This window comes from Paramisgurnus dabryanus, chromosome 4 (assembly GCF_030506205.2).
Source record: "Paramisgurnus dabryanus chromosome 4, PD_genome_1.1, whole genome shotgun sequence".
NCBI classification, from domain to species: domain Eukaryota; kingdom Metazoa; phylum Chordata; class Actinopteri; order Cypriniformes; family Cobitidae; genus Paramisgurnus; species Paramisgurnus dabryanus.
Window position 1 is genome coordinate 14,822,277 of NC_133340.1, and position 23,272 is coordinate 14,845,548.

Here is a 23,272-nt window from a genome sequence, read left to right on the forward strand (position 1 = left end):
AATTTTTACCAGAAAAGGAAGCCACATAACATGCACTCAAAACAACACATGTGCACAACATATCCACATTAAAGACGAAACGTGAGATTTGTTTGCTGTTAACTTGACTGGAAAATGGAAATAAGACAGTGGCGGATACCTAAGTGATCACAGAGCTAAATACAGGTAAGTAAAATGCAGGTTTATGTTCTTGGTGTGTTTGTGTGTTTGAGAAAACATTTTTGTATTAACTTAGTCTTTGACAAAAAGTCATTAATACATCAAGAATGTACCTCTAAAAAGCATAAATTAGTGTCTGTCAAGTACAAAGAGCACTGTTGTTACAACCAAAACTTTATGAGATGCCAACATACACCCATGAGTGTATAAACAAGGCTTAAAAATGCCTTTTGGTCAATTTTTCTGTATGGCCTGCATAGTTGCCTTACATGGAAAACATTACATGGTTGAATGAAAATATTTTTATCATCAAATGTAAAGAAGTTTTTTTTCTTAGCACGGGAAGTGGCATTCCAGTTCAAACCGGTTAGATCAAACAGTTAATGTAAAGGATTTCTATATTATGTCCACTCAAAAGTGTACACAATGGATCCAAGTTACACAGATCAATGTAGAGCATTAAAAATATGATAAAAATGTAGCTGTAAATTTTGTTTGTTTGGTTGTCTGGACCTGTGGTGTAATTTTGTCCTGCTCGGTCCTGCTTCTTCTCAGTGATGATGATGTGCGGTTCACAAAACCTAACAAACGACTTTGATGGGGGGCATGAACAGTATTTAGAAAAGGGGTGGGGGGCCATGTCCCCCTGTCCCCAGTGGAAATGTGGGTTCATGAGGAAAATACAATATTTCAACACCCTACATTCCATCTCTCCCAGAAGATTCAGGTGTCTTACATATTGATAGTGGCTATTGATGCCAGCAAATGAAAAAAATATCCTGGAAATCAATTATATGAGAGACAGTAAGGGAAAAATGCAGGTCCAGTGAATTTCTAGGCTGTCTCTGAAAAGACAGAGAGCGACAAAATGTAATGAAAAAACATTATAAAATCGACTAGGAGACACTAAAAGACCATCAACAACGAACTGGCCCAGGAGAGCAAACACAAGGGTATTAAATAGATGAGGAGATTAGAAGCCCTGCTAAAAACAATAAAAACCACCACAGAAATTCTAATAATTTAATACAAATTCTAATGGCTTTCATTCTAATACCATTATGAACCATCAGCTGTATACCATTAAAACCACAACATCCATTTTTGTCCATTCCTTAGTGTAATGTGTTTTCGGACGTTTTACGCTTTACTAGTGTTTTACTGATTCCTATCCACCAGATAATATACAAGACAGCAGACAACTCTGGGTCAGATCCGTGTCGAAGTCGGCAGCTCCAAGGCGGATCCGGCCTGGAGTAGTCTAGGATCTGGGATCTAACCAATAGAGCACCATGAGAGACAGAGACCATTATACTTTCTCTTATTACCAATATAACTGGAATTTGGAATCCATTGGAATTTTCAGGAAGTAGGTCAGGTGTGGGTCAAGACATGAGGGCATATTGCACATAAAACAAACAATGTCCATGTGCTTACACACACAGATCTATGGCTTCAGCAGAAAGCACAAACGCACACAAAAACATGCAGATCACATTAGACAAAGATAAAAAATGTAGACACCCACACAACCAAGTCTAAAACAGCATTAGCACCAGCTAAACCAGCACCAAACCAGCATTAGCACCAGCATCCCATGCTGGTCATACCAGCAAGACCAGCATATGTTGTGTTTTGGTGCTGGTATACTTGTGACCACCAGCTAAACCAGCATCAAACCAGCATAATTCCCATGCTGGTCTATGCTGGTTTGATGCTGTTTTTTTCAGCAGGGGAACCAAACACCATGCTCAAAGTAATTAATAAGATATGATAGGCTGTGCTCACAGCCGTAGGGGTTAAAATCACTCATGTCCTTCAGATGTGAGTTGCGATTCAGTACTAGCCGTGAGTACTTTATTACTTACAGTGAACAGTGCTTAGATCCGGGCTATTTCTAGTCTTGGTTTTTGTTTTTAGTGTCTGTTTTTCTAAAATGGTTACCACACAATACAAATATTAAAGCTAAAAAAAGTATGTACTTTCATTAAGTAAAATAACTAAAAGGCATCTTCTCTTCCCTCACACTTCTCCTCTTTGTCCTCTGTCCTCAAGACCAGCTCATGCCCCTGGCTGTCTGGTGATCTCTGCGAGCAACGAACCACACTCAGGGCTGCGGAAAGGAAATGGCACAAGTCTAATAATTCAGTCAACCATCAACCATCACTCCGGATCACAGGTACACCTCTCCTCTGGTTCAAATCTTCTTCAGGGTTTCATGGAAGAGAACGTTGTCCACAGCTTACCAGGTGGTCACTGGGGTCCCTCAGGGATCAGTGTTTGGACCACTGCTGTTCTCTATCTACACAACATCCTTGGTACCCATCATTCTCCTACCACTGCTATACTGATTACACCCATATCAACTTCTCATTTTATCCAGATGATTCCACTGTAGAACACATCTCAGCTTGGATGAAGAGACACCACCTCCAGCTCAACCTAGCTGAGACGAAGCTGCTTGTATTTCCAGCACACAGGTACAGCACCTCTCTATTCAACTTGGCAGTACAACCATTAAACCATCCAAAACAGCCAGAAAACTTTGTTTCATTTTTAATTAATGACCAGTTGTCCTTTAGTGGTCACATTGCGGCATGGTCATGCAGATATGCCTAATACAACATCAGGAAGATCAGGCCCTAACTTACGGAGCTTGGTGCACAACTCCTGCACAATGCTCACCTTGCTGGTCTTCCTAGCCACTGGTTCAGAACACTGATGCTTGACTCATGTCATTTCAGAGAAATTGTTTCTAATTGTTTCTAAACACATAATAAATGTTAGAAATGTGATATTTCAAAGTTAAAAGAGACGGCAGCTTTAATTCATGTTGCATTTTTTTACAGTGTACCAAAGACAGGTCTAGGTATAACACCGACCACAATGACCACTTTGATGTTTCAGTGTTTTTACTTTGGTTTCAGTATTAATTAAGACTCCTAAACCATACTTTTCTATTTCATACAGCAAATCTGACTGGATGAGAGAGAATTCAGGTGGGCTGATAATGTATCTGATCTGCACCGAGACGCTTTACTCTACTGTATGACTGCACAACCTTTGAAACGATATCATGGCAAAGTCATCAATGTCTCCAGTCGGTGTGTCTCAGACTCAGGTGTGTGTGTCTCTCTCTCTCACACACACACATACAACCAGGAACTTTAATATAAATTTTTAAATTTTGGGTTTTTTTCAGCATACAGAATGTTCCACAAACAACATACCCAAAGAAACAGGTGAATTATTAAAGACCTCTACATCTGAAGGACCTACCAATGACATTGAGACCCTGACCGTCAGCGTTCAAGAAAACGGTGATAATAATTCAAGTGTACAGAAATGGTCACAGGCTTTAATATTAGGGGACCAGGATGACATTAAGTGCAAAAAACGATGTGAAGCAAGTTTTGCCCCCCGTTTGTGTAAGCCCCGGCCTTTTGATAAAAGCTGCCCAACATTTGAATATACACAAAATGAAATCCTTCCTCCTGAGACCGGTCCAAGCAATCTGATTGATCCCGTGCATGAGTACAAGCTTATGGCAAACACCAAGAATGTTTCAGAAGACGATGTCCTAAAAAAATTCACAAGTGAAGTCTTCCGGTTTAGTGCAGGATGCATAAATTCTCGAACAAATGGGACTATCCATTTTGGAGTTGGGGACGAGCCACTGTACAAACATGGACAAATTATTGGATTAGAGATGACATCACCAAAGAAATATATAGATGAATTTGATAAGTGTATCAAGCTGTACTTTACAAATCACACTGGTATTGTACAGAGATGCGTTAGGCCCCCTCAGTTCTTTAGGGTAAAATGTCCAGACAACATTAATGTGGACAAATGGGTCATTGAGGTTGATGTTGTTCCAATGTATGAACTAACTCTGGACAAAAGGTTTTACACTCCATTTGACAAGAAGGGGAGGAAGTCAAAAACCCTTTTCATTCGTGATGGTGCAAACACCATTGATTATATGCAAGGCAAAAATCCAAAAAGAACAAGGCAGAATGAAAAGGATTTAAAAAATGATGTGAAATTATGGGCTTTGTCTAGAAAAATTGCAGAAAAGAAGTAGAGGCAGATCTTAGGCACAACAATAGGTCTAAAGTAATAGCCCAACAAGACATAGGACAGGTTTAACTCGAGGGGCAACCTTTCGATCTCTCTGATGATGCCAATACGGAAGTGACTTAAAGTGCAATTCATCGACTGACCACTTGAGGCTGGCTCCAAAAGGGAGTTAATATTTACCTCCATGTTAAAACGCCCAACTTTACAGTAGAAAATAAAATGTTTACAGTCTGGTACAAAAGGTGTTTTTGGTCTGTATAGCAAATTTTGCCCTTCTTGACAACTGTGAGGGGGGGGGGGGGTTGTAACTCATTTGTTTAAATTATATTAAGCCTTAAAATTCTGCATAATTAAGGGCTTGGCCACTTAAGCGAGGGGTGAACTGCCACTGTTGTCACTACTGTCGAGCTAGGCAGGGGTGGTTCAGCAACCAGCCCCCTCAGGTTCACCCATGTCCCGCCTCTTTACCCATTTTCGGTTATCCGCAAGTGATTCACCGTGATGCGTGGCCAAGATGGTGACGGCAGACGACGCCTACTTTAAGCTTCTAAAACGATCTTCACAAACCAATGTGTGATGTCATGGACACTACGTCCGTATTTTTTTACAATCTATGGTTTAACTATATTGGCAAAGCTCCGGCTATGAGTTACACACTTGTAGCCAAAATTTGGTTACATGTCGTTTTTGCCAAAATTACTTGCACGATGTATGATATTTCATTATGTAAGGAAAATCAACAGTGATATACAAAGTGTTTAGTTTCATTTATTCATTTCATTTTTGGTCTATGGTTATGTAAGAATTACAGACTACCTCTAAACAGATTCCCCTCCAACCTAGGTGCTAAAACAAGCTCATCCCCCTAAAAGGCTTGATTATTATAGAGGTAATCTCAATACAAGCAATACACTGAAAATATAACCTAAATGTATATTATCTTAATTATAGTATAGGATCAAAAGTGAGACTTCGAGAACCAACACAGGTCGAAGGGGGGTTTATGATAATTAAAGACATCTGTTTACACATCATCCAATCACTTGGGTGATCAGTTTGACCATTTGATTATGTACTCCTTTGGTGACTATAAGGAATTGAGCCATTTACATCAGTATTCATGTTATAGAGGTACAGTATTATCATTTGGAAATGAGTACAAAGAGTGAAAGTGGCCATTTACATGGGTATTCCTGGTTTACATCTCAAAGGGCACAGCATTAGGGTTGGGGAAACAGATTTCAAACTGTATAAAATGCTAAGAATGTATTTTTTACTGGCTGTGCTTGGATGGCTATTAGCCCTCTTTTAAATGCAAATTTATTTGGGAGCTTGTTAGACTTGTGACTGCTTGAAAATTGCTACTAAAGCTCCCCCGCATTGTATCAATGGTATACTGTTTGAGAATACTGTATGGAGTCTGCCTGCACTGGTTTAGGCATTGTTTTAAAGTCATTCTTAAATATGTAATGTATTGAGTGATTAAATAAATAAATTGTTGTTATTTTTATGCTAGGTGGAGCCCTAAGTCACATCCACCTGTTATTGATATCGTTTTGAACCAATGGCAGTTAGGTTGTGTATAAAAGCCAGTATAAAGTTTTCCTAAATGTTTGCACTGAGCTGCTGAAAGGGAAGTAAAAAACACTTGTTTTTGCCAGATTTGATTAGAAATGAAACTTCTTGTTCTTTGATATTTCTTAAGTAATGTAAATTATGCATTGTGTTTAGTATTAATTTGTGTTGATAGTCATCTGTAATTTGTAAGTATTGTACTATATAATGTATAGGGATCTACTGTACTGTAATGTATAATGCATACCATATTGTATTTCTGTTTTCTTTATAAAAGGAATTTAGTTGTTTTGTTGGGTGTTTCTGTAAATTTTGAAAATAAAGTGTTAGCAAACATTGGCAACCATGGGTTGCAACTAAGGCTGCATTAAGTCTGTTTGAAGTGACTCAATTTTAGTTTTTTCCCCTCAACTGGCACAGATCTGAGACAGATTGAGATATTCTCTGATTGGTTTCAGGCCTCATTTATATGTGGAAATAAATCAGATATGAATCGGAAACATGCATTCGCTTCCCCAATGTAAGTGAACAGATTGGATATTCTCATGTCAAGATGCGTGTCATTGAAAGGCAGTTGACTTTTTGAACTATCCATTTAAACCATTACAGAAGTCCTTTTGTTTAGTGTGTTGTTGGCTGTAATACGCTGGTTCCCATCCACGAGATAAAAGAGCATTACACTTTTCCTACAATTGGTTGCTCTATTGTTTTCTGAGGGCAGGTCTGGGTAAAGGACAGACAGGCTTATGTATCAAACCATAATCACTCCAAGAAATAGCACAACACACAAAAACACGCAGTTCACAATCATCCTATATCCTGAGACCAAAAGCAAAACCTAGACTAGACCTAATCAATATCCAAGAATTATGCTCTAGGTATATAATAAGGTATGAGCAGGGTTGGGCAAAGATACACCAAAATGTATTTTAAAATAAAATACCAAATACCTCAATTTAACTGTATCAAAATAAACTACTCTATTTTTGTATTTTGAAAACACTAAAAACTACTTTTACAAGGGAGCATGACATTTCTTTGCAAACCTTCCATCAGTTGGATTATTGAACTATTGCTTCACCATTACATTGACCCTGATTGAGTCATGCAAAAATCTGACATAAGCAACTTGCAATGCAAGCTGCTATGCTCTGTCACACATGGTTGTACTCATATCCGTGTTGTAGAGTGACTCACAGTAAAAGCTATACTGCTACATATAAGTTTAGACCACTACACCAATATCCTGGAATTAAAATCCCAGTTTTGTTGTACAACACTTAAACGCTTTGTTTTTTGTGCACAACCAACATAGCCTGAAAGTAGCAAGTTAAACTTTTTAGCCTAGGCTACTACAACAAACACCAAAAATTAAAGGGGAAAAAGAATGAAAAACCATTTTTACCTTGTCTTTGTTGAATAATGGTAGTCTACCCGCATTCACAAACATACAAAAAGTGCAAAAGATGCTAAACATCTCAGTCTCATAGAAATTCCTCTTTTAGAAATGTCAGCCAGAAAACGGCCCAATCTGAAAAACTGATGCTTATGACATCACAGGCATCTAACTGCCCCTCTACTTTAAAATAATTGGCTACATTTTTAGAAAGGCAGCAAAGTCAGCCAATCAGTAATGAGATTGCAAGTTAAGCCAGTAGGGGGAGCCAAATAGGTTCAAAACCACTTGTTTAAAATCCCCCACCCTAATAGAGCTATCTGAAAGAGGTTTTTAGGAAGCTTCTAAGGCATTACAGACCCAAACTAAATTTTTTTTGTCTACATGTCACATCACAGAACAAGGATAAATACCCCGTTCAATCTTTCTATGTCACCTTTAACATGAACTGTTAAAAATTATAGCAAATTATGCAAAAAATTTGATAAAAAGCTGGCAGCCTGCATGTTTGCAAGCAGATAGAGGACAATAACTAACTGTTTCATAAAACAAAACTAGACACATTTCCTAAACAGGGTTTTTAACCAATGATCCTGTACAAGACTTCAATTGTACTTTCTTATGAATTATCATGCAGTAAAAATAGAACAATATGCAAGCCATGCAAGAAGTTCTGACAAAAATTCAACTGACTGGCTTCTCTTCAGACGGCAGCTGTTGGTGTGATAGTGACCTGAGTTAACTTCCGATTTGGCTCAGCAGGGAAAAATCCCCTAGCAGATCCTCAAATGCTGTTTTGGAAGCAGGGTCCGTCACTTATGGCTCATTTTGCCGCAACTGTTTTTGTTTATATTTAACCCTGGAGAACCCAGGAATATCCAAAAACCCATTCATTCTATTGAGCAAATTTGACCCAGTGGGTTCTCCAGGGTTAAATATAACAATAAAAGTGATGAATACCAAAGAGAGGTCTAAGTGTAATACAGACCACATCGATGTTTCAATGTTTTAGTACTTTATACCATCATACTCTCCGAAATGGCTATTTTAAGCGTTACTGAAAGTATATTTGAGTAGGCTATCAGACAAAAAATAGGACACACATTCTCTTACACAATGTTTCAGACATGCATGTTTCTCTCTCGCTGTCTCTCAAAAACGATGGCATTAAAGAGGCGTGCCAACATCACGTGTTTAATGATTCTTTCCTTAAGTTTGCATAAAGGATATACGTCATGTCAGGTGTTCAGCTGTTTTGGCGCGAATGGATTTCTGGAACAGACCTCCATTACAACTCCGGCAGAGAAGTCGTCTTGTAGACAGAACACAAGTGAGAGGTAAGCATGATTTTTATTTCATTGTTGCTTTTTGTTTAATCAACAAATGAGTTTAAATGTAGCACAAATTTCAACAAGGTTCAATAAGTTTAATTTTCTTTTCAACGATAACTGATGCGATAGTGAAACGAAACAACGTTTCTCCAGGGCTATGGAGCTACACAGAACAACAGAGAGTCACATAGATAAACAAAGAGCTATGTACATGTAATAAGTGCAACATGACAGGCAGTGCAAACAACATTGCCACAGGACAAACACATGGAATATAGCGCCGGCCATAGTGCCAAGTGACATTTTACCCGAGTAATGAGTAATGGTAGCAGCAGTAAGAGATTAATAAATAGTAGTATTTTAAAACAGAGTAAACTGACATAGATGGGAAGTATTAACAGTAAGTTAATGTAAAAGTGTAAGTAAAGCATAAACAAGATACTATGAAAATATTAACTAGCTATGGATAGTTTTCAGTCACGTGATGCGTGTGGCGCCCTGGAGGTTAAAAAAGCGGGAAAAAATGGCGGATTACATTGGAATGTCAATAGAAGCTGTAACGTGATGTGGTGGAGGATGGATGATTATAATAAACAAATAAACTTTAATAATAAAAATAAATAGGTATTCCAAACATACACGATATATATTGACACAACGTAACAATACAATAACGGACAACTGGCAGGTGAAAACAATATATGACAATCAGGTGAAGGAGAGTGGAGGATCATGGGAAACTGAGTCCAAAGGAAGATAACTGGGAAAACAACGGGAAAAAAGACAGGCAAACAGGACTGTAACCAGAGGGCTGTTACATTTTTCTTATTCACATGTCAGCAAAAGAAAAACAAAGATATAAAACAAGTTAGGTTACTTCCAATTATACACAGCACCTGATTCCATATTTTATAGTCACTAAAAACCAGACCTTTGGCTATGTCTACATGTATTCTATAAGTTCCTCGCCTTATGCTGCTGCCAGAAATATATTATTATTATATTACCATTGTGTATTATATTATAACGTATTAAATCATATGAATGAAAATCAATAAAGTTCAGTCTGAGCACAACACTGTAAAAAAAAATCTGTAGAAATGATAGTATTAGTGGCTGCTGTTTGCCAGTAACTTATTGTAGATTTAATTGGATGTATTTTACTGGCAACAGTTGGCTCAAACTTAAATGAACATTAAACATTTACAAGTTTTTATTTTTACAGAATAATACAAAAATTACAGCCTCATGCTGAAACGCACAATCTGAAAGAACCTTATTTCAATGTTATTACACGGCTCTCTGGAATGCTTGATTCTGATTGGTCAGTTGAGACATTTGCAGGTTCGTTCTTTTCAAATAATAACCGCTCCAAAGTAATAACACATAGCCGGTACTACTTGGACGATTAAAATTGCTCCGCCCCAATAAAGATTACTGTTTGGCGCCATCTTGTGACAAACACTGGACAACCACAACATTTTGACATTAATTTTAACATGTACGGAAAAAACCAAACATTTAAACAGTGGATAGAAGAACGAACAACGACAAGACACAGAGAGCTTACTGAGACTGAACTTGACAAAATAGAGCATGACAGCTACGAAGCCAACAAACAAAAAAAACAGAATGGGCATTAAAACTTCTCAAAGACTGGCTAAAAGAGAAAAAATGGAGACAGACAAGTATGAAGCAGAGGATCTTAATAAGGTATTAAGATCATTTTATGCATCTGTGCAAAGTTTCGCGGAAGGATAAAAATGTTAATTTAAAACAAATATGCCAATAAAATGTTTCAAATTCATATTCATGTCCAGTTTTTTTTCTTATGTGGCAAGTAGCCGTGTAATAAGTGGGATAATGTAGAGGCAGCCGGTAGTTATCGGGAAATAAGATCACACTGTCGGGGCTTATTTCCCAATAACTACCGGCTGCCTCTACATTATCCCTTACTTAAAGGTTGATTTAGATTTATGGTTCCCAGAATGCTTTGAATGAGGCTGTATTTTATAAATTTATTCTGTAAAGACAAAGACTTGTTAATGTTTAGAGAGCACCTATTTCATTTCTAAAAAACAATGTTATTTTGTGTATTTGGTATAATACAATGTGTTCACGTGGTTTATGGTTGAAAAACACAATATTTACCACATTATACATTTTTGTAACTCCTGATATTCCTGTCTTCCTGAAATGCACTGATTTTGTACAAAACTCATTGATCTGAAAATCGCTGTGTCCTTGATTTGCAAGTTAACATGTACATTGTGACTGGCCTGAATACCTACGACGTTAGCCGGAAATGTGACGCTCCTTACATGTTTGAAAGATTCGGTCACAATGCAATGCTAACAGGAGTTAACTTACAGGCTGAGTCTGAAGCGGGATGAATTATGATAATTTTGGCCTTCACCAATCCCAGGAAGTAAACTGTTGCAAGTTTAAGTTCATTTATTTATAAACACAATTTCACACAGTCAGTCGACTGACCAAAGTGCTGTACAATATAGAAACAGGTACAACAAATAAAGTACAAATAAATAAAGAATAATGAAAAACAAGGAGGATAAAAAGTCTTGTCATCATAACACAACAATAGAAACACACAGTTATAATGCATAGCTTCCTACGCTAAAAGAAACTTTACTTTGTACACACATAGCAAGCCAATGGCAGTAACAAAACTTAAAAACTAAACCTAATCTTCCGGAAAGGCGAGGGAAAATAGATGGGTTTTTAAGAGTGATTTAAAAATCCCTAGAGAAGGAGCTGTTTTAATATGCATTGGTAGGGTGTTCCACAATCTCAGGCCCTTGATGGAAAAGGCTCTGTCACCCCTACGTTTTACAATCCGTGTGTTTGTTGTAGTCCAAGACAAGAGATTTACATTGGAGATGATAACTCGCGTCATTGTTTACTTTGGGGTTTGTACCTTTTGCATATTGTTTACGTACTAATACACACCTTAACACAAAAGGAAATGTAAAACCGCGAATTGGACGATAGGTGCTCTTTAATGTTCATTTTACTTTGAACAAACTGTTGCTACTATCCCAGCTAACAGAAAAAAGTTCTAAGAACGTTCCCTGAAAGTTCCCAACGTTCCCAAAAACGTTCTGCCAACATAGAAAGTGTCCAGTTTTCTTGACGTCCTAAGAACGTTTTTGTGTTGTCTGAACGTTAGAGGAATGTTACATTTTACCATTTTTAAACGTTATGACAATGTCATGTTTTAATGTTCACACAATGTTTAAAACAACAACTGTTTATTATATTGACTTGTTTGACTGTTATGTAAAGATAGAGAAACATTGCATTTTATTATTTTATAAAACATTACTTATGAATGTTCAGTAAATTTATTGCTGTAGAACACACAATTCACTTTTTAGGTTTAGATGTTAATGTTTGTTTAATTTTAAGTCACCATTATCGGGATTAGTGTTTGTTTTAGTTGGACTCTTGACCCTTGACGTTTAGATTGCTAGTTTTTTCCGTGGTTGCATTAACTTTGTGTTAATACGCCACATTTATTATGAACATGTAAATTTAATAGTGTAATTCTGTGGTGGTTGGTACATAATGATAAAGATAATCACCTAATTAATTTCCTTATCAAAAGTTTATTTTCTGTCAATAATGTAAACAAGATCCAGCACTTTCACAGCAGTTTGCCATTAAGGAGTTTCAGAAACTTTGGACGAAAAATATCCGCTGTATAATTAGGACCCACAAACATCAAGAATCAGAGTATGAATCTCAACCATGGTGACAAATAAAATTGTAAAAGAAATCTTTATTTATCCATGCTGCAGTGCATGCTGGGAATCCTGAATGAGATTTGTAATTTGTTGATACCCAGCATGCATTGCAGCATGAAGATTTTCATTTATTTGTCACCATGGTTGAGATTCATAGTCCGATTCTTGATGTTCTTGATTCTTGATGAACGTTGGGAACTTTCAGGGAACGTTCTTAGAACTTTTTTCTGTTAGCTGGGATATAACATCAATTTAAATCTACAGTAAGTTACATATACATATACAATTTTGTATAGTAGTTACATATACAAAATTTGCTGCATAACTACAGCAATTCTTTACAGTGAAGTTTATTACCTTTCTTACCACAAATGATCTAATAAAGTGCAAAAGAATTTGCAAACAATTAATTTTCACTATTTTACATACATTTCGCATGACTCTTTTTAGGTAACCTTAGCAGTTAGTGTAACTAATCACTGTACTTGGTTGCCTCGGTGTGCGACAACTATCCAGGTAAGAAAATTACGCTAAAAATAGAATGATGAATATATCCAATGTTTATGTTTGGTTACCTTTGAATTTGATGAAGTGGTCACTGTTAGTGTAAATACAAGTGTATTGATGGCTTCCTGCCATTGTTTTCCCCCACTGGGGACAGAGGCACAAACGTTAATGACACAAAATTGACAAACTCCTCCTTTCTAGTTTTTGTCTCTGACGGCATTCTGTAGAAGCATAGTCCAGGATTGTCTCGGTGTCGATTAGTGTATTTTATTGCACAACAAGTATTCAGTATTTAGGCTGAACTAAAGAAATCACTTCTTAACCTGCGGTCAATGCCAGATTAAGAAGGACGTTCCCTAAAAACATCAACCTGCGCCCTTGACACACTCCCAACATCTTTTTTCTAAAGTGTCTTTAACTGTTTAGAAGCAGATCTCCTAGAAGTGGTAAATTCATCACTTATCTCTGGGACTTTTCCAAAGTCCCTTAAAACTGCAGTTGTTAAGCCCCTCCTGAAAAAGAGCAACTTGGATAACACTGTGTTGAGCAACTACAGACCAATCTTAAATCTTCCTTTCATAGGCAAGATCATTGAAAAAGTTGTTTTCAATCAGCTGAACAAATTCTTAATTTCTAATGGTTACTTTGACATTTTTCAATCTGGTTTCCGACCGCACCACAGATTAAAGATAATAAATGATATTCGCCTCAATACAGACACAGGCAAACTATCAGTGCTGGTGCTACTCGACCTCAGTGCTGCTTTTGACACTGTCGATCACAATATACTTCTTGACCGGATGGAAAACTGGGTCAGGCTTTCTGGGATGGTCCTAAAATGGTTCAGGTCATACTTAGAAGGGAGAGGTTATTATGTAAGTATAGGTGGCCATAAATCTGAGTGGACATACATGACATGCGGAGTCCCGCAAGGCTCAATTCTAGCGCCACTCCTGTTCAACCTGTATATGCTCCCACTGAGCCAAATAATGAGAGAGAACCAAATTGCCTATCACAGTTATGCAGATGACACTCAGATCTACTTAGCTCTATCCAGTGGTGTAGTCTAGATTTTTGTAGTGAGTATACTGTGATTTTTCCATCTCACCCTTATGCTTACTCGTCCTAGCGTGACACCTCATAAGCACCACCACACTCACAGATGCATACAGTATAGATATTCATGTAACTAAGAGCATTCTGAAAGTGTACTCATAAACACATAAACTGAATGTGTTCTCTTTTTTAAGAAAAAAAAAAGACTTTAGAGCCAATGGTCTACAGCTGGGGAAACTGGACTGATTTTAAGACTGGTTTAGTGTTAATCAACATCTAACTCAGGGACAAAAGTTATTTAACTGTTAATTAAAATTAAATAAATCTTCAATCTGTGGCTAACACGTGCATTGAAGGAGAACAAAATATCCACTCTTTCAACAGCTATTATCTGACAACTATTGATAACATTACCATGTGTAATTTAATGGTGTAAATGTTTTTAATTAATACACATTTAAGATGACCATGAATTAACTCTAATTTGCATAGTCATTGATTTAAAAGCTTATTTTTGCATATAATATAAGCATTGTCTAAAAATGAAAATAGGCTTATACTTAATTATTATTACAAGACCATCATGTAGCCTAATATTAAACACCCAAACCAAAGTGAAGAAAATTTTCTTTAATTTGCAAGTCTGAACTGAACATCAACGCAGAGATGAATTTCCTCACAGACGTTTAAGATAGGCTACATCTTGAACGTAGATATATAAATGAACACAGAGAAGGGAAGTTTAACACTGTGAAGCACAAGCAAACATGCAGAGGAACTGAAGGCAGCTAAAAACCATCAGGATATAATCACGGGCTTATTTTATTGCATTTGGAGCCTTACCTCCAGATAAAGTAATAAACTGGACTGATGATTTAAATGTTGTTTACTCACATGTGCGTTGTAAACTCTATGGATTTTATGTTGCAGCACTCGTTCACTTCTCTGGACTGTTTGTTTACAGTGTCGCGTGAGCAGCTACACTGCAGGTTCGACTTCATTTGGCGCTAAGCAGACCTCTTGGTGATGTCAAAGTACCGCGAGAGCGAGTCAAAGCAGATTTCTCCATGTGATAACTGGAGTCTCTCTCGCGGTTTTTTGCTGTCACTAGCCAGTCTGCTCCCCAGTTACTTTCGCGTCACTATAGTAATCTGATTTCATTGAAATTCATACGCCGATCAGATCGCGCAGTTCGGCATGAAGTATATAGACTAATATTTATTTCAACCCGCTAAAGTAGCAAGTGTAGCATGCTAATGGTCAATGCTTCACATCTATATTATGACTAAACTTTAAAAATGTCACAAAACCATGCTGTTACGCATCCTCGCGCTATTTTTAGTGGGTATACGGAAATCCTTGACAATTTCTAGTGGGTATACGGCGTATACCTGCGTATCACGTAGACTACACCACTGGCTCTATCCAATAATGACTACAGCCCCATTGACTCCCTGTGCAAATGCATTGATGAAGTTAACAGTTGGATGTGCCAAAACTTTCTTCAGTTAAACAAAGAGAAAACTGAAGTCATTGCGTTTGGAAACAAAGATGAAGTTCTCAAGGTGAATGCATACCTTGAAGCTAGGGGTCAAACAACTAAAAATCAAGTCAGGAATCTTGGTGTGATTCTGGAGTCTGACCTTAGTTTCAGTAGTCATGTCAAAGCAATAACTAAATCAGCATACTATCATCTCAAAAATATCACAAGAGTTAGATGCTTTGTTTCCAGACAAGACTTAGAGAAACTTGTGCATGCTTTCATCACCAGCAGGGTGGATTATTGTAATGACCTCCTCACTGGCCTCCCCAAAAAGACCATTAGACAGCTTCAGCTCATTCAGAATGCTGCTGCCAGGATTCTGAGCAGAACCAGAAAATATGAACATATCACACCAGTAGTATATATAGGGCACATACTGTCACATAAAAATGATTGATGGTGCCCTTTGACCTCAGGGAGGGGCTAACCTTTTGACCTGCGAGGGAGGGGTGACCTTTGACCGGACCACCCACGTCGTGAACCTTTGACCTCCGGGGAGGGTTTAACCTTTGACCGGACCTCCCACGTCGTGAACCTTTGACCGGACCTCCCACGTCGTGAACTTTTGACCGGGACCACCCACGTCGCGCTGAACTTTTGAACCGACCGCCCACGTAGCATTGAACTTTTAACCGGACCGCCCACGTCACGTTGAACTTTTAACCGGTACGCCCACGTCACGTTGACATGTTTACGTCCGGGGTTATCTCCGGGGGCGTTAAATCATGTCCTCCTACGATAAAACAATAAAAACAGTGTTTACACAAGTGGTCTTCATTAAAACACATTCCATGCTCCCATCATAATTTATATAAGGTGGGGCCCAATATGTATAATAAAAGCCAGGGAAATCAGAGTTACAACATTCACAAACATGGATAGGCCATGCAGCTGGTGCGATACTCCGGTGAGTGCCGAAAAAACTTAAACTTTTAACATGCGCAATTTTGGAATGCGTGACATCATTATAATCTGCCATGTTGGTATGGTTTGAGCGGTCTCTCTACAAATTATTTTGATCAGGGGATGAAATTGAAATATTGCGAAATCCTCTCACTGAATATTTTCATTAAACACAAATTTTTTGGTGAAATGATCAAAGAAATTAAGTGTTTCTTTCTTTTCTTTAAATAGCCATACCAGTTTCTTAAGCTATATTCATTGTAAAAATTTGCTGTAATTTAATAAAGTTAGACTAGAAAATATGTTTTAAATTGTATGGATACGCCTGATTGCAAAAACCATTTTCAAAAGTATCAACAGAATAAAAAAGGTTTCTCAAAGCGGCAGATGAAATACAATCTACAAGAATAATGAACAATGATTTCGGTCAAGATTAACATTTTGGAGGATTTTCTCCAGAGAGTAAAAATTTATGTGTAATTTTGAATGTCCTATTCTGCATTTTGTATAGATGACCTGATTTTCAAAACAGAAATTATGTTTTTTTCAAATAAAGTATTCAATACACTCTGTAATAATACTGGCGCTTACACAGATCATAGTCCTTAAAGTTGCATTCCTGAGAGATGCTTCCACTCTGAATCGTAAATCGTTATGGCAGTGCCCGGGTGAGGACTGAGATATTTTGTTTTTTAACTCATAAAGCATGTCCAGTCCTCCTGCGATAGCAGGACAGTGTTTATACAAGGGGCCTGGCCTGCATTAATGCAGCTTGTGTTGCTTTCATCATACTAATAAGTACAGCATAAGTAAAGACAAAAAGACACATATAACAAAACATTACCTGTCTAAAGACTTTTAACTTTAGGTTATTAGTATATTAGGTTTAGTATAGTTTTCAGACTTTCAGAAAGAACTCATAAACTCAAAGAATAAAGCACTTTACAATTACAAATATTTTAATCTCAAAAACTCAAGTTTTCGTCTAGTATTTATTATTGCACCTGAAATACAAGTACCTGAGACATGCTCACACTCCTTAGCCAAAACACTAAAACTTTTAGTGCTTTTGTATTTAATATAATATTTAATAATATTTGACAAATTACTCCATACAAGACAATCAAATTATATACATTCAATGAACACAACATACAAAGTCTAACTTCATCACATGCTTTGATGCACTCATTTCTCTGTCTATGTTGTTCTCAGTTATCAGTTGTCGGCTATGTAAACTGTGTTTTTTTATAAAGTGTATTAAACTCACACTACTCTTTACCCAGAATAACATGTACTTCTTCCGTGGTGACAAAGCGAGGTACATGATTTCTTCAATTTATAAAGTCGTCAGAAATAAAAGAGTAAGACTAAAGACATAGGCTAACTGATGATTCTTACATATGAAATACAAGCACAAAGTAATCTAGGTATATTCTTAAAGCGACGTTGGTTTTGTTACACCATAATATAAGAAAAATAAATCAGTATATACTATAAAGATTCACTTTGCTATCATTTCCAACTAATGTTGATTTATTGTGTTGTACGCAAACATCTGAACTTCAGTCAGCTTTTCGGGGAACTGAGCATTAATTTACTTTTTAAAGATTCTAACATCTAGTTGATTTTGAAAGATTCCGACATCTAGCTGATTTTTAACCTTTGCCTATACATGTTGCTTGGTTCACTGTAAATCCGGCATGCTTACCGTTATGTTTACCTTTAAATGACATCAGAGAATATAATACGACTTACCACATTAAAATAAAAAATGACATCACAGAAATCAGTAACAAACAATCTGGTAAATCGTGTGTTGCAGAACAACAAGTGAAATCTTAGTGTTGGTGCAGATTAAAAATACCTCGCTTTATTATATACAGATCCACAAGACAAATCAAAGATCTCATGTTGTCCATCATGTTACACCGGCAGTTTGATTATCGTGACTTCCGTGTCCTTTAGTGCACTAGGGGCATTATGGGAAAGGTAGTCATTGTCACAAGGCAAATCGAACGCTGTGTATGTTAAAGGTGCATTGTGTTACTTTTGAAAAAGATCCTTGACAAATATGCTAAATAATATACATATCTATATTATCAGTGGTGTATAAGGACCTTAGATAATGAACTGAATTGTTTTTATTACCTAAGAAAGAGCCATTTTCATGGAAGTCACCGTCATATACAGTAGCCCTAATCGTACAAACTGCTCTACAGAGCATGCTTCACCCCTACGTTGTCTCAGACGATGACATGTCTATCCTGCGATAGCTATCATATGCGTTTTAAAATTGAAGTCTTTTGCAATTTACAATCTCACCACTAGATACCACTAAACTCTACACACACCACCTTTAACTGGCTACTGTTTCCAAGATGCATTACGATCTAAGCCATCGCACTGGGAGAGAGAGTACATCATGAGACATATTATTTGTCATTTTATTAGTTGTTGTTGACACAATTTAATGTAAAGTCTAAGATCTTATTAATTTATAAAAAATAACATCTTAAAGATAACTATTAGGACTGAAACTAAAAACCAGCGTATTAGCTGTCAGTGATGGGAATAACGGCGTTATAAGTAATTGGCGTTAGTAACAGCGTTATTTTTTTCAGTAACGAGTAATCAAATAAATTACTGTTTCCCCCGTTATAACGCCGTTATCGTTACTGACATTAAAATGCTGCGCATTACTAAAATTGATCTCACTGAAGTGATTTTCAGCCGCGTATGCTCACTCTCTCAGCCAAACACTGTTCTCTTGTGTGTGTGTTGGGAGAAACATAACTAATGATGATTGGTGTGTCTCTGTGTTAGAGGGGGTGGGAGAACCACATAGCTGATGGTGATTGGCTTAGTCTCCAACGTTAGCCAACCAGAGGCAGAGTTCACAAACAGGCATGCCCACTCGCACAGTCCGACTCCGAGTCTGAGCGAGCGAGCAGTGTAAAAAAGTCTGAGCAACTTTGTCACTTTGTCGCTAAATTTAGCAACTTTCTATCACTTTAGCGACTTTATAGGACCAGAGGCGGATCTAGAAAATTATTTATGGGGTGGCAAGGGGGTGGCATGAGAACTACAAGGGGTGGCAATGAAGTAAGCGTCCTTGCATGGTTGTCGTGGATTCAAGAAATTATATACTGTATATACTATTTTCGGTGAACACTGGACCTCAATTTTTTATAACATTAATAAACGCAACAACAAATGTTCCTATAAGTAAGTACCCAAGCAGCTACCTTAAGCATCTCTGTAGCACCCTTTGTATTAATACTAAGTTAATACATACAGCTTATCAATATCTAAAAACACTGACTGGTTGAACATAATGGTATAAAGACAGTTATATAAATAAAATAGGATTGCCTAGTTTATATTAATGTAAAACATATTTGAAAGGCAAACATCTCTTTCTCTCATAACCCTCTTCTTTAATCCTTTCACTCACTTCATGATGGATTTCTGTCTTTTCACTTCTTTTTAGCTCTTTGCCATCCATATGTTTCTTTCCTTCATTACTTCATCTATTCCTTTCCCTTCCACAGCATATTTTTCTGTTTTATTTGTACCTTATTGTAAGTTATTTGAAATATTAGATTTTTTTTAAGTAACGCAGTAATTACTTTTCCTGGTAATTAATTACTTTTATAATAATGTAACGCAGTTACTAACTCAGTTACTATTTTTGAGAAGTAATTAGTAACTATAACTAATTACTTTTTTAAAGTAACGTTCCCAACACTGTTAGCTGTGTACATCATGAAACTGATTTTATTCCACATAAGAAGCAAGAAATCCTTTTCCTACGGGTGTGTAGAGCGAAGAGGATAATAGAGAAAATAAAGAAAAATGTGTTTTACCATGAAAGACCTTTCTTACTGGCACTTTAATATTCTATAGCTTCATGACTCACACCGCTGACTACGTGATGGGGGGCATGCGAATTGCTGTGTTTAGAAGGGACGGGTCAGGATTTTTAGGTTTCAAATCAGAGCCTGAAACTTGGAGCTCTCACTACTCAGATACGACGCTCTTGCATGTTCGTATAGCAGCATATTTGAAGGCTACTTTCAGGAATTCTCCAGTAAATTGTTTAAAGCAAAGTTTTTAACACGGCATAACTCAACTGTGCAGGATTCAAGGAGTTGCAGACACTATTTTTGAGGATGCTGCAAGGACGACCGGAAGCTTAACAAAATCAGGGAGAAACTTGTGGACGAACATTGTGTAAAGTTGTCTACGACGCTGGATTCTTGAAAAGAGAGCACAAATGTCACTTGAGCTTGATCACAAATGCAAGACTGCGTACGTGTGCGGTCCTCCGGTTTTTAAATAAATGCTTTCAGAACACTACAGGAGCGCGCTTGTTAATCTTTTGTGTGCGGTAATATCTGCAGGCGCGGATGTGTGCTTGCCGCAAAATTACTGCAAAACTGATGCCGAGCGTGTAACCAACCTCAAGAAAAAAACAGATGTCGTGAAAAGTCTGGACAAGCTTTTGATAAGATGGTTCAAGTGTCTGTTAACGCAGATGAACCGATCAATGTGTTCATCAAAAAAGCCCTGAATGCTATGTATGAATGTGATGATGAGGAGTTTGGCATTGCTAACATCCTCCTCATGTTTGCATATGTAATAGATGTATGTGTTGCCGTAGCGACAAAGAAAGACCAAATCAATGTGCGTGAAATTGTTGAAATTGCTGTTGACTTTATAATCGACAAAGGTCTTGGCGCATGCATAGACTTTCTATTGTATCTAGACAACATCTAGATGTTGTTTTTTTTTAAAGACATTTTTAATTAGACATTTTTAATTAGCTATCAATTTATTTAGATATTGGATTTATTGTATGCCATTATTATTGCTATTATTGTTGTCTTGTGTTGTTTATGTTTTGTTTTTTAATGTTTGCAATGTCGTTGGATGTTTGTTAATGTGGCTTCCTTGAGTGCAGAACAAATTCCCATTGGGGCAATAAAGGTTTCAATCAATTCAATCAATCAATCATCATAACCTTTGGTGATGATTGAAAACAATGCAAGTTCCTGGGACACATCGTACACCTGAAAAAACATTCACTTTTTCACGACCTACTTTTAAACATTTGAACATTGTCTTTTAATTTTTCTTCACCTTCTTTCCATCTATAGGCTGTGTATTTGATAAGTTCTGGTTTCAGCTCTTAGAAAGTTTCTGATAAATGTCTGTGTGAAATGTTACCACTACATTTGGTCATTTGGACATTTAGACATCTTGTTCATAAAAAGCGTGACACTTGTTATGTTATGTAAAAATAAAAGTGACTTGCATCAGTATGAAAAGCTAAATTTGCATGCATGACCTGATAGAAATTTGGTGATTTTGTTACTTGGTGATTTTTACATAGACACGCCAGTTACTTTGCATAACCTATATAACTCTATGAATCCTGTGCTTCAATAACTGAATCATGCCAACATTTTTACTCAAGAATTTTAACTTATCAGGACCATTTTAAGCACATTACAATATACCTTCATTTATTTACCATTCGTAAAACATGCGTAGTTGCAACACTACCATTCAGTTAGACTTTTCTAGACTGTGTTTTTTCTCAAAGGTTGCTAATATTTACAGACAACACACTACACCTAAGTGTATCTAAACAATGGCAATCGGGAATACCGACGTTTGCAAACAAGTGTAGTTAAGCATTTTGATTTTTGACATGATTCACAGAAAGCAACAGTGAATCATCAAAACGTTGCTAGTTTTTTAGTTTCCGAAAGTTTACATTTTTACTTGCAAACAAACCAAGAAAATTATTCATCTGAACACTTTCACCAAACCTATGTCTTTGTTGTATTTATTTAGACAATCTTTTGCTGTCATAGTTTTGATCTGTTCATGTTAAATTTCTTCTGTATATCTTCTAAAGATAAACATGGTCATTGTCCTTGGGTTTCTCAGATTTCATAAACCTTTGAAACCTTCTTCGTCTTAATGCCATCAATGTATTTATTACTTATTCATTATTTGTTATACTGTATGTCATATTTTTGAGTTTACACCATTCATTTTTATAGAAAGTTTCAGAAACTCACATTTACATGGAATTATGATACATTTTACTTTTAATTGCCCCCAGGAGTGAGTGCTGGTTTAACAGTGGTAAACTGTTATCATGCCAAAATTCTGAAGGTTTATAAGCCAAACAAGAGTCCTTCAACACCTCACACCATACTGATTTCGTTTAACTGAAAAACTGTAAAATTATGTACAGACCAGTTCAAATTGTAAAAAACAGTAGTAAGAAAACGAATAATGTTTAACTAGTACAATCGTCACTTATAGTTTTGTCATATGATGATGATATGATGTTTCATCTTTCAGGTGTTCAGGCTCTACACACCCGTAGGAAAAGGATTTCTTGCTTCTTATGTGGAACTCTTCAATTTTTCTTAACTTGTAAAACACATTAAATAAAATCAGTTTCATGATGTACACAGCTAATACGCTGGTTTTTAGTTTCAGTCCTAATAGTTATCTTTAAGATGTTATTTTTTATAAATTAATAAGATCTTAGACTTTACATTAAATTGTGTCAACAACAACTAATAAAATGACAAATAATATGTCTCATGATGTACTCTCTCTCCCAGTGCGATGGCTTAGATCGTAATGCATCTTGGAAACAGTAGCCAGTTAAAGGTGGTGTGTGTAGAGTTTAGTGGTATCTAGTGGTGAGATTGTAAATTGCAAAAGACTTCAATTTTAAAACGCATATGATAGCTATCGCAGGATAGACATGTCATCGTCTGAGACAACGTAGGGGTGAAGCATGCTCTGTAGAGCAGTTTGTACGATTAGGGCTACTGTATATGACGGTGACTTCCATGAAAATGGCTCCTTCTTAGGTAATAAAAACAATTCAGTTCATTATCTAAGGTCCTTATACACCACT

The 23,272-nt window shown here is 36.7% G+C and overlaps 1 protein-coding gene across 1 annotated transcript; it reads left to right on the plus strand.

Moving 5' to 3' along the window:
* On the plus strand, positions 1 to 4,879 carry LOC135785983 (sterile alpha motif domain-containing protein 9-like). The gene is made up of 5 exons (XM_065295647.2): positions 1 to 165; positions 2,215 to 2,338; positions 2,543 to 2,639; positions 3,130 to 3,280; positions 3,362 to 4,879. The coding sequence occupies exons 4-5, from the start codon at positions 3,236 to 3,238 to the stop codon at positions 4,244 to 4,246; spliced, it is 930 nt and encodes a 309-aa protein (XP_065151719.1). The 5' UTR covers positions 1 to 165; positions 2,215 to 2,338; positions 2,543 to 2,639; positions 3,130 to 3,235; the 3' UTR covers positions 4,247 to 4,879.
* The last annotated feature ends 18,393 nt before the right edge of the window (positions 4,880 to 23,272 follow it).